Source organism: Rhagoletis zephyria, unplaced genomic scaffold (genome assembly GCF_001687245.7).
Source record: "Rhagoletis zephyria isolate East Lansing unplaced genomic scaffold, Rhagoletis_zephyria_1.1 Rzeph_scaffold_01368, whole genome shotgun sequence".
NCBI classification, from domain to species: Eukaryota; Metazoa; Arthropoda; class Insecta; order Diptera; family Tephritidae; genus Rhagoletis; species Rhagoletis zephyria.
This window is the reverse complement of record NW_016158452.1, coordinates 37,252-50,504: the sequence shown is the minus strand read 5'-3', so window position 1 is coordinate 50,504 and position 13,253 is coordinate 37,252. Positions and strand designations below refer to the sequence as shown.

General features: G+C 34.0%; 1 protein-coding gene across 1 annotated transcript; it reads right to left on the bottom strand.

The window, feature by feature from the left end:
- Nucleotides 1–1,803: 1,803 nt before the first annotated feature.
- Nucleotides 1,804–4,545, bottom strand: LOC108363767 (uncharacterized). The gene is made up of 2 exons (XM_017617237.1): nt 2,780–4,545; nt 1,804–2,706 (listed from the first exon to the last, which is right to left on the bottom strand). Exons 1-2 carry the CDS (start codon nt 4,097–4,099, stop codon nt 1,849–1,851), a joined length of 2,178 nt encoding a protein of 725 aa, XP_017472726.1. The 5' UTR covers nt 4,100–4,545; the 3' UTR covers nt 1,804–1,848.
- Nucleotides 4,546–13,253: the final 8,708 nt, after the last annotated feature.

The window sequence follows — 13,253 nt, the reverse complement described above, 5'->3', positions numbered from 1 at the left end:
CATTTGTCTATATCTATCTCGATTCGTTTTGCCTGTTACAAACAACCGTTATGTGAACAAAGTTATAATACCCTTGTGCACAAGTGCGCTCGGGTATAAAAACAAAACCGACTTCAATTCTCATATACAAATTTAAGAGTTCCGTTATTTTCTTCATGGTCCAATTATCGGATCTATCTACACTCAATTAGTAGGAGATTACCTCTGAGGAACAACCTTTCCTTTAAAAAAGAATTATAGAAAACGGATAACGTAGTCCAAAGCTATGCGGTAACATACATAAAAAAATATACCGACGAATTGATAAAATATGCAGATTAATATTTAATAAAGTGTTGCGGATATATTTTTTTAATACAAACCTGTGCTTGGGAGTTTATTGATACGAAAAATTAATTTCTGATAACTATTTTTTATTTAAAAAACCGCAAGATTGCACTACAAAGCAAATTACATATTTTTTACTATTGTAACGGGAGAAGTTACTGTATATATGGTTTTATATGTACAGTGTTGAACAAAAGTTTTGGCACAGTATTTTTTTAAAAAACATAGTTCTTACTACATCAGAACACATAAAAATCAAATGTGTAAACCTTGAGAAAAACTCAGGAAAATTCAATAAATCTGCATACTAATTTGCAATTTTACATTCAGATTTTCAAGCAACTTTAAACTTGCACTTTGATAAACAAAAATTGAATGGATTATTAAACTGCATACTTGGAATTTTTCTAAATACTTTGCCTATATTGCGAAAAATTCACTATGCCAATACTTTTGCTCGTTACTGTAAGTAAATAAAACTTTAGCTTTCAAAAACCAAAAAAAAAAAAATAAATAAAGTTTTACAATATTTCAAAATAATTTTTCGAATCATAAATTTTTTTATGATTAACAGTGTATTTATATTTTTTCTGGTTTTAGATCCTTTTTGCTTTCAACACGAGGTATCTTTTTTCTACTTTCTATTGTCAAAACCATAATTCCCTCTCCATTTTTATCAATCAATCAATAAATTTTATAATTTTTTTTCCCGCATTTTTCTTAATTACAAGTAGAGCTTTATAAAACTTTTATAACACCAAATTTGTATCAAGCTTAGGATTTTGTGTTATCCGGGCAGGCTTATTAATTTAACCAGAGAATATATTTCGTTTATTAAGTTTACCCAGTGGTTAAAACTTGTTGAATTTTTATTTAAAAAGGTAAGGAATAAGCGAGTGGATGAAAAATATATAACGGTAANACTTGTTGAATTTTTATTTAAAATGGTAAGGAATAAGCGAGTGGATGAAAAATTTATAACGGTAAGAACAGCCCATATATATGTATATTAGGCCGGGTCGATTTGTGGGTAGGCAAAAAAATCGCCCATTGCTCTGTGAAAATCATATTCTAGGGATCAAAATAAGAAACTTTGCCGAAGGAACCATACCTCTAAAACGAATTCTGATGTCCCCCAATTTGGGTCGAACTTTTGGGTAGGGGCAAATTTTGAAAAATCCCACTTTGACCCATTTAGAGTGCTCCAATCGAGTCCAAATGTATGACCGACCCCCACTAACTTTGGACGGCCGATCCACCCATGCCAGTGGCACACCCCCTGGAACTCCCCTGGGGGGTTCCCCATACAATCATTTCAAAAAATCACCATTTTTGGCCTTTACATGAAAAAATCAGCTAAATGGCTATGTTTTTTCTTTATTTTTATTTATTTATTTATAATAATATTTATTATTTATTTATAATAATATCTATTTTTTCTCTTAAGAAATTTATTTAGTCAGAACATATGTAAATGAAAAAATTAATTTAAGTGAGTTATAGAAAAGAAACTAAAAAAAATTATTGTTTGAAGTCTTTTTTACTTTCAAGTCTGGGCAATTTCGCACGGCTCTCTAATGTCGTCGCCATAACAGCCTCTACATTTTCCGGTATAACCCGTTTGGAAACGCTAGCTAGCAATTGAACATGTCGTTCCGTTCCTTGTATGTGTGATGGAATTTTTGGATCATTAAACGGTGGATCATCTTGATTTAAATATTCTTTCAATGTATCGTACGGAATGCTTCGCGTGAATGGTGGTTCAAATACGATATTTATATCATTCAAATTGATCATTTCCGTATAACTTGTGCAATTAAAGTTTATATCTGGTTTTTTATAAACTCTAAGTTCCATTGGCTCGTCAACATCGGTTCGATAGCGTAGAATTTTCTTGATGGCACAGTCGCGCTTTTCTTTGCTATCATCAAACAACATTGATAACAAGATATTTTCCGAATGCGCATAATATGAATTATCTTTAATTACTTGATTGACAATTTTGCGTAAACGAGGTTCTAGAAATCGTGACCAACCAATGAACTTGAAAAATAATGCACTGCCGTACACGACAGAGCTGTAATACTTGATATTGAAGTACATTGGCACATAACATTTAATTATAAATTCAACCAGAATTCTTAAATTTGCATCTGGATTTTCCGTTGTCACATATAATCGCAATAATCTAGCGGCCTTGGTGAGCCACCGAGAATGTACAATTTTCCCTGGTTTGATGTTAGCCAGATCCACCGGAACCACGCCGCTAGAAATTGCATGGGCCATGTCGTATAAGTACTTCGAATCGGTGGAAAATTCAATTTTTTCTGGAGCAGGGGGCATATTTTGCAACTCAATTTTCTGGAAGCCGTCCACCACCTGAAAATATATAATAATAAAATAATTAAAAATGGTTGACAATTATAATAAATGAGTGATAGCAATAACTTACCGGAAGAGTTTCACAAGTTTCGATTTGACGGCTCAGTTTTCCGGTTGCCGATCTTGGTCCAGTGCTGGTTGATTTATCCAAAGCTTCAAACAAATGCCGAAACGGAAGTTCGTTGAAGTGTAGAAGGCAAACGAACCAATGCAATGGTCTTTTTAACAGCAATTCGAATCGTCGTATAATTCCACCGTGTGGGCCAGTGTTTGTTGGCTCACCGTCAGTGCATATTCCAATTAATGCATCCAGTGATATATTTTTATCGTTGAAAAAACCATTTAATTTGGTTGTTTTGTATTCAGCGGTTTCATGTTCCAGTCTTACGTAACCAATCAATTCAGAATTGGGTTCTCTCAAAATAACAAGATGAGGTTCTTTTACCATCCTAGTATGATACTTCTCATCAATTTTATCTATCGTTAAAGTATCATCTTTTCTGCCATCGAATGAAAACGCTAACAAATTGGTATCATCTAACCGTTTGCGAAGCACTTCTTGTCTGCATTTCTCTTTTTCTCTGCGAACTTTCGATTTATCCATGATGAGAGGTTTCCCATGCTTATCTTTAATTTTAAAATCTTGCAAAAGAGCGGTTCCCAATGCTGATGCTACTCTGTCAGGCACACCAAATCTGTCACATACCAAGGCAAAGTTAAAACAATCGTATCTCTCTGTGTATTGTGAACTTGTGCTTCTATCCATATCTTCTTGAACCGGTGGCGGTGCGTATGTTGAATCATCGGGATCTTGGTATGTTGGCATTGATGACATAGACGTTGCTCCTTGCTCTTCAGTTTCCATCACAAATGCATCCATTGTTAGTCTTCTCTGATTATGTTGATCGTGCATGAACTCTTTGAGGCGTTCGGGAACCCAGCCGCATGCACATGGAGCTGCCTTCAAATCGCATTTACATGTTCCAATGTAAAAAATTGTTTCCAGAGATTTTACATACTCTGTAAATTGTTGGGTGTTGTTTCTTCTCTTGATTTGCTCTTGATACTTGTCAAGCAATTTATTCAATTTATTAAATACACTTTTTTTCAGCATTATTTCCATACCAAGTTTTTCCCAAATTCCAATCAACTTATCTTGTACTTGAATAGTGAATGATTTATGGGAAAACTTTTTTTGTTCTGTTTTAGCACGTTCGCTTAAGTAAAAATAATATCTCAAGATATCCAGATGGGTTGGTAAATTAAGATCAGTTAAATCAGTAGACACACCAAAAACAGTAACATCATGCTTGGGTATATGACTCATTGGGTTTTCGATAGTTGTTGATGTAGTTGCTTCATCTTGCGGTGTAGAGGATGGTGGATTCATTGTAAACTTTTTGATTTGGAATGGTCACTTCACTTATTATTTTTTTTGAAAATTTTTTTTATCTGAAATTAGCACTTCACACTTTGAGTTCTTCACAACGACTTAATGCATTCACAAAAACTGTTGCGTTATATATGGTCTACGAGACGAGGTAATAAGAATGAAATGGTAATTTCAATTCTACCTGCTGTGTCTTGTGGTGGCTTAAAAAAAAACAACACAAGCAATTTTACGATCTGCAATTGTGTCACAGTGATACCTTCATTGTTTAAAAGGGTTGCGGTGCATTCCAGTGATACCTTAATTGTTAAAATGGTTGCAAAAAACGCGCATTTCTTAAGAAGGTGCCTTAAAATACCCACAAAAAGGGTTGTAAAAACAACCTTCATTTCTTAAGTAGGTGCTATAAAAAAACTACACAAGTAAGTTTACGACATGCAGCTGTGTCTTAAAAAACGCACACAAGCAATTTTCCGATTTGCAATTGTGTCACAGTGATACCTTCATTTTTTAAAACGGTTGAATAAAAAACCCACACAACTATGTTTACGACATGCAAATGCATCACAGTGATGCCTTGGTTTTAAAAGGGTTGTAAAAACGCTAATTTCTAATAATTTTTTTTAATTTCTTTTCTATTACTAAGTTAAATTCATTTTTTCATTTACATATGTTCTGACTAAATAAATTTCTTAAGAGAAAAAATAGATATTATTATAAATAAATAATAAATATTATTATAAATAAATAAATAAAAATAAAGAAAAAACATAGCCATTTAGCTGATTTTTTCATGTAAAGGCCAAAAATGGTGATTTTTTGAAATGATTGTATGGGGAACCCCCCAGGGGAGTTCCAGGGGGTGTGCCACTGGCATGGGTGGATCGGCCGTCCAAAGTTAGTGGGGGTCGGTCATACATTTGGACTCGATTGGAGCACTCTAAATGGGTCAAAGTGGGATTTTTCAAAATTTGCCCCTACCCAAAAGTTCGACCCAAATTGGGGGACATCAGAATTCGTTTTAGAGGTATGGTTCCTTCGGCAAAGTTTCTTATTTTGATCCCTAGAATACGATTTTCACAGAGCAATGAGCGATTTTTAAATCGACCCGCCCTAGTATATATATTATAACATAGAATAATAGTAGTGTTAGAATTGTAATATATTATTTGATTATATGTAGGGTTGCATTTTATAGCTCTTTTATGCCATTACAGAGTCTGAATGTCGTTTTATTTTAATTTGGTAGTAAATTAAATTATATCCCGGGATGATCCCGGGATTTCGGGACTCCAAAAGGGGCTCGGTATCCCGAATCCCGGTACTAGATGCCTTAGTTGGTAGGTAAAGTATGATTTTGGTCGGATAGTTGAATTAAGTTTTTAAATTCGTAATTATAAAAATATATATTTCAAACATCATTTTGCATATAAATATTTGCCAATTGGACCTTTAAACATTTGCCTTTAAAAATAAGAAACCTAATTGGTTTGGCCACTGACGGAGCCAATGTTATGGTTGGAGACTTGGGCGGGCTGAAAACGTTATTGAATGCAGAAACCGATTTATTTTAAATAAAGTGCTCATGCCATTCACTTCACCTTTGCTCAAGTAAAAAATTGCCGAAATGTGTAGTTTCTTTCCCCACAGTCCAAAGCTACTAGTGTTTGGTAAAACCCCACAAAATCTCAAACACGATGGCTTTCACTAGAATGCGTTGTGTTAAGAATAGTTGAGTAATGGGATAGTTTGAAACTCTATTTCATTTTCTGCTTTTATGAAGTAAACGCTGTGCGATCTGCAGACCTGGCAGAAGGAATGTGTTGCAAAACCAAATGCTATTTTTTATTTCTTAACAAAGAGTTTCAAGCTGAAAGCTCTCGTTTGCCATACTTACATATATGAAACTATCAAAGCACATTAGTGGGATTCATGAAACGTCGCAATGTTGTTGCAAATGTCGCATTTGTCGCAAAATTTGCCACCCACCTTGCGACACAGCTGATTACTTTTGTATGGAAACTTTTTTGCGACAAAATTGCGACATTGCCACATTTTTTGAGCTGGCAATCATTGCAAAGTCAAAGTCGCGAAACACATGTTTTTTATTGTCTTCAAATACTTCAAGAAAAAGTATATCAGTTAAATCTGCTTCGAAATATAATTGTAAAAGCTTTAATTTTTTTCTAACCCTAGGCATTTTTAAAAAATTTTACATTTGCAATCCGGAGTTGCGATTGGTCGTTCATACAACTTTGTCCGCAACATTGCCATTTCGCCAAAAATTTGTGACGTTTTTTGAGTGATCATATTAAAATATCTGACATTTTTGTTGGAACGAAAGCTGAGATGTTTATGAAAAGTAATGTCAATTGTTCTGAAATTCTTGAAGTTAAAACCAATATATTAGAGTTTTACACAGAGTTTTTGGACCAAATAAATTTAATATTTGATTTCAAGCGTGAAGATATAAAACGTTTACAAATAATAACACCAGCTAAGGTAGTTTCTAAAGACGATTTACCAATTTTACCTCTTTTGTTAAAGTTTTGTTAAAGAGAAAATATCTTCATGAATCTCGCCGATTTTGTTTTTAATATAATTCCATTATCACATATAGCTCTGCGGCTGCAGAACGAAAATCTTCAACGCTTTCCTTGACAAAAACTAAACTAAGAAATAAACTTAAGATTCACTTGTAAACAAAAATGACCCGCACTATGTGTGGTCAGCTGCTAAAGATTTGCATGTGTAATTAATTGATTTAAATGTACTTATTAATTAAACTTATTGGTACATAACATGTATGTATATAATTCTTACAACCAAAAAATATTAAATGATCACATCTCTGTGATAATAAACTGTACCTGCATTTATTTAGTTCTTGTTTGTATTAAAATATACAAGGTGCATATGGGCATATCCTGGGTTACGGACACGACATTCGTACGATTTTAGAGTTAAATGAATCATACAAAAACTGAAGTCACTTTTTAAAAAACTGCCGTTGTGTAGCTTTTATACCGTTCTTTGGTTGATATAACAATTAGGTGCGCTTGGAGCACTGACGTCGAGAAAATCGATGAAAAGGAGCGCATAACGGACGCGACAAACACATAAGTGATTTCAGACTACATGTGACAATAAGCAAAACTCAGCGAATCCTGCAAGGTTTTCCTCTATTAAACATTCTTTAAATAAAGTCAAATTATGGACCGTTACAACACATTCATTTTTAATCAGAAGCAATTCGTTGTTGATTTAATTTTGAATTAAAATCTGGTAACGGACGCGACATATCGGACGTGACAGATTTTTCCCCCATACAATATTTTTACTAGTAACACATACTAAATTAAATTTTTTATTTAATTTTTTCAGTTCTTTTCTCCACCGTTTCGCGCTTTCAAAACCTCTTTTCACCATCTGAATACGAAATTTAAAGTTATAAAGCCGTTTGAATTCATTTACTTACATTTTCGCTTTACCTGTTTTGGGAAATGCCCATATATGTATGTATTTAAATGTTTTGTATTCGAAACATTTAATCTATCTATCTATCTATCTATATTAATAAAAATGTTGTGTTCGTATGTCACGGTCGCCAAAACTCGAGAGCTTCTGAACCGATTTGAATAATTTTTTTTTGTATTGTTCGGTATAATACCAGAACCAATGATATCGCAAAAAAATTGGAGGGTTGCCACCTATTTGAAAATTTTTAAACCCAAATATATTGATAAAATAAATAAATTATTGCAATATGGGTATCAAATTAAAGAGGTTTAAGAAAGATAGCAGCTGAAAATATTTTTTACGGGGGTTGCCACCTATTTGAGAATTTTAACTCAGTTAAGTTGATTAAGTAAATGAAATATTGCAATGTGGGTATCAAATTAAAGAGTGTTAAGAAGGCTTACAGCCGAAAATATGTATGATTAGGGCTGCCACCTGTTTTAAAGTTTAACTAAATTACACTGATGAAATAAACGAAATAATACAATATTGGTATCAAATTAAATAGGGTTAAGAAAGATAACTGCCAGAAATATTTTTGAAGAGTGTTGCCACTTATTTGAAAATTTTAACTCAGTCAAACTGATAAAATAAATAAAATATTGCCATGTGGGTGTCAAACTAAAGAGTTTTAAGAAGGCTTACAGTGGAAACTATTTTAATGGAGGGTTGCCACCTATTTGAAAATTTTAACTCAGTCAAACTGATAAAATAAATAAAATATTGCCATGTGGGTGTCAAACTAAAGAGTTTTAAGAAGGCTTACAGTGGAAACTATTTTAATGGAGGGTTGCCACCTGTTAAAAAATTTTGCGCATTTTAATTGATAAACGTAGTGATATATTACAATATAGATATTAAATTAAAGAGGTTTAAGAAAGATAACTGCTGCAAATATTTTTGAGGAGGGTTGCCACCTATTTGAAAATTTTAACTCAGTCAAATGGATAAAATAAATGAAATATTGCAATGTGGTATTAAACTAAAGAGTTTAAAGAAGGCTAACAGGCGAAAATAATTTAAAGGAGGATTGCCACCTGTTAAAAAATCTAGCGCAATTTAATTGATAAACTAAATGATACATTACAATATAGATATTAAATTAAAGAGGTTTAAGAAAGATAACTGCTGGAAATATTTTTGAGGAGGGTTGCCACCTATTTGAAAACTTTAACTCAGTCAAATTGATAAAATAAATGAAATATTGCAATGTGGGTATTAAACTTTAGAGTTTTAAGAAAGCTTACAGCCGAATGTATTTTTGAGGAGGGCTGCTACCTGTTGAAGATTTAACTAAATTTAATCGATAAAATAAATGACTTATTACAATATAGGAATCAAATTAAAGAGGTTTAAAAAAGATGACTGCTTGAAACATTTTTGAGGAGGGCTGCTACCTGTTGAAGATTTAACTAAATTTAATCGATAAAATAAATGACTTATTACAATATAGGTATCAAATTAAAGAGGTTTAAAAAAGATGACTGCTTGAAACATTTTTGAGGAGGGTTGTAACCTATTTGAACATTTTAACTCAGTTAAATTGATAAAATAAATGAAACATTGCAATGTGGGTATTAAACTTTAGAGTTTTAAGAAAGCTTACAGCCGAATATATTTTTGAGGAGGGNACTTATCCAAATTTGGACAGTTTGAAAAATAGAACTTACGATATCTTATCAAACGAAGTGATAAGTTGGTATACAAATTACGCAATGGAAAAAAATTAATAAAAAGTTACGGATACAAATGAAGAAATGATAAAAAGCGTAACGAAAACATAAAAATATCCCGTGAAATGAAATAATGAAAACTTAAAATTGTTGTCACCATTCCTTTACATTATAAAACAGTTAAATTTGAATTATAAACAATTTCGTTCGGTCGCCATAGCGCCATAGGTCAAAACATAGTGGAGCGGCGAGTGAAGCTTCAATTAAAAAAGTGTGTGTACGCTTTGTTCTTCACTATACGCTCTCCCAATATATGTAATACTTCTATGTTGGCAGTACGTTGAAAGTACATCCGCCTACATTAGAGTGCAGATATATAATGATAGAACGAGAAAACCAGCCAACCAATGTACTCAGAATGACATTTGAAAAGAATAAAAAATCACGAGCGGTGCAGTAACCGTCAATATTTTAGAAAATTAAATTTTAATTAAAGCCAAAAAAAAATTTTGTTTAACTTTTGAACAAAAAAGTAAGGAAAAAGGAATCGTGTTGCACGCGTCAGTATGTTATACTATTTACTTAAAAATGAGCCGTATCAGGGAAAACGGGCAGACGCTACATGCTGGCTAAGGAGCTGGAAAGGAAGGCACGGATCCTCTCATCCTATCTTTTAAGAGTGGTTATGGTGATCGCCTCAAGTGTAACTTATACATCTCTTGCTGCTTATTCAAATCCGCCGGTTACCACAAAGCTCGCCCCAATCACGTTCAGGGAAAAATTTTTGGTTATTTTATTTTTCTATTTTTTTAATATTTGTAATTTAAACCGCTCCTGGAGTGACTTGACAGTGGTTTGTTTGTAATAGTTCACAAATATACATTTATACTAACACAAGCAAACATTTATTTGATAGGCTGTCTCCCTTTGATTGTGGAATAAAAACACAGAGTGAAGATACGTTACTATCAATATAGAAGTATTAGATATATGGCTATCCCATTGAAACATATGCGTTTGAAATCGACGCTTTGCTCGATGCTCTTCGCTCGCCGCTCCACTATGTTTTTGGCCTAAGTATATTGCGAGTAAAGAAATTTTGAATAACATCAGATAATATTATTATGATTATGATTACTATTACTATTGTGAACTCCTGGCGTGTAATTTCTGGTGTATACCAATGACATCGATATCATCGGTAACAAAAACGTCGAAGTCTGTCCTGCCTTTTCCAAGTTGGGTAAAGAAGCAAAGCGATTGGGTTTGGTGATCAACGAAGACAAGACGAAGTATCTCCTGTCATCAAACAAAGAGTCAAAGCAGCCCCGCCTTAACACCCACATTACTGTTGCCAGTTGTAATATCGAGAAAGTAGAGAATGTCGCTTACTTGGGAACCAGCATTAACACCGATAATAATGTCAGTATGGAAATCCAATGCAGAATCACTCTAGCCAACAAATGCAACTTTGGACTGAATAGGCGATTCGGGAGTAAAGTTCTCTCTCGACGTACAAAAACCACACTCTATAAGTCACTCATCATGCCCATGCTGATATATGGCGCAGAAGCTTAGACAATGACAACATTCGATGAGGCGGCTCTTGAAGTATTGGAGAGAAAGATCTTAAGGAAGATTTACAAGCCTCTGCGCGTTGGCGCGGGAGAACCGCAGACGATAGAACGATGAGTTGTATGAGCTTTACAACGAAATGGACATAGTGTAGCGAATGAAAATATAGCGGCTCCGCTGGCTTGGCCACGTCATTCGAATGGGAAGCGACGTTCCATTTCTGAAAGTATTAAACTCGCAATCCGCTGGTGGAGGCAGAGGAAGAGAAAGAGACCAAGTGGATAAGAACTTGGCTTCGCGGGGCATTTCCCATTGTCGTCAGTTGGCACAGAGAGAAACGACTGGCGTTCTCGGCCAATTGCCGTTTACAGCGCCAAATAAGATTGATTATTTATGGCAACTGTTCGTTCAAACAATTACATAGCCTTAGCTATCGCTTCGCCTGGAATTGCTACCAGGTGGAAACATTGCTAATTCAGCTCTTAAGCTGCCATTGAATATATAAATCATCGAAACTCCTACTTGCAATATTTCCAGAACATCCGGTATGGAAAAAGTAGTACAAAAATTTAAACTAATTATTTGAGATCAGTGCACGATGGCACATAAAAAATTGCTGAGGTCCTTGATCCATTGTCGCGGGATTTGCATGGAAACGTTTAACCATTCGGGAATGTATTGATATTGCCCTCAGGAGATTTTACGCAAACATTGTCTGTAATTTCTTAATGAACACTAGATAAATGCTTACCTGAGATAGTCAACATTGTGGCTAGACGAACATACATATATACACTGCAGCCGAGGGATTTTCGCGACAAGTACTGGACATTAGGAACGGAAAGCTGCCAGCTAACGAGAGATTATGACGAATTGTATTGCCTGATAATTTTTGTAACTAAGGAACATCGAAAGGAGAACTGGTGGAAAGAATGTTTCTTAATTAAGAAAATTAATTACAGGCTCAGTGAAAGAGCTATTCTTGCTGCGAATAAGTCGTTGCTTGAGCTGGTCTGCTCTTTTACCAGACTGCCAGGTAACTTGCTCACTTTGGTGAACACCACTAATGTTATTCAATCCAGCATTCAAAGTGACAACTGTTTAGCGTCTGTGTGTCCGCCGTTCTTTGTTTAAGCGGGAAATGCATAAGTCGCTTAAACAATAACATATGCGTCGATAAACACCGTTGTGGAAGAAGACGAATCAGCTAATATCCAACGGAATTTTTGAACTCGATTGATCTTCCAGGGATGACCCCACATACTGAATTGAAAATAGGTGTGCCAATTATCACGTTATATTAATCAGCAAAAACTCCGCAACGGTACGCGACTCGCAGTTAAGAAATTGATGAAGAACGTTGTGTAAGTAAAGATTTTTACGTGGCCTTTCAAAGGTGAAGAATTCCCATGGTTCCGACCGATACACCATTTCAATTTTAAAGAATACAATTCCCAATTCGATTGACATTCGGAATCACAATCACTAATGCTAAAGGTTATCCTTTGGAAAAGTGTGGTTTAGAGTGAGATGCGGATTAGTTCTTAGATGGTGCGTGTTCCCGTGTCGGCAAACCAGATATCCTTGATATCAATGCAGAGAATGGAAATACGACAAATATTGTGTGCACACAAGTACTTATTACAAAATCAAACTCATATGAAACGTATGCTTTGTTTCGTTTATAATTTATCATCCATGTAACAGGAATGCCACAGCAAAGCGTGGCAGGGTATAGCTAGTACTATAATAAAATAAAACTGTAGACTGTTTGTCTGTTTGAACTCACTAATCTCCGGAACTACTGAATGGATTTTTATGGGGCTTTAACTGGTATATAGAGAGCGACCTCGGAGTAATCTAGGGTATAAAAAAATACAGGGACCGAACATAACAGTTATTGATGAAAACTGTCATGGAAAAATTCACTATGAAGGGAATGTTCTACAACTAAGTGAAACATACCAATCGATTTCGTTTTGCACCGAGACTCAAATTTGAAAATAAATTTTTATTTGCAATTTTTATGAAAAATTTAAAAAACTAACAATTATATTTGATTTTTATATTATAAATCCAAAATAACAATTATTTTTGATTTTTATATTATATGGCTTAGATAACAGTTATTGAAGAGTTTTATTTATAAAAATCATTAATAAAAATCATAAAATTAAAAGTCATTAATATAAATCAGTGACCGACTTTTATTTTTTAAATCAATCGCATAAAAGTCATTAACATTTTTCGCAGTTAAGAAGGTGTTGGAAAACAAAAGGTTACTACGACTTATTCAAATGACTTTTATAAGTATGATTGAAAAAGTAAAGATCAGTGACTGATTTTTATTTATGACTTTTATAAATAAAAGTCTTCGATAACTGTTA

Bases quoted from the DNA above. Each gene is read 5' to 3' on its own strand.
- LOC108363767 (XM_017617237.1), bottom strand. From the start codon at position 4,099: ATGAATCCACCATCCTCTACACCGCAAGATGAAGCAACTACATCAACA. The intron at 2,707-2,779 runs GTAAGTTATTGC...ATATATTTTCAG, and splicing joins AAACTTGTGAAACTCTTCCG to GTGGTGGACGGCTTCCAGAA.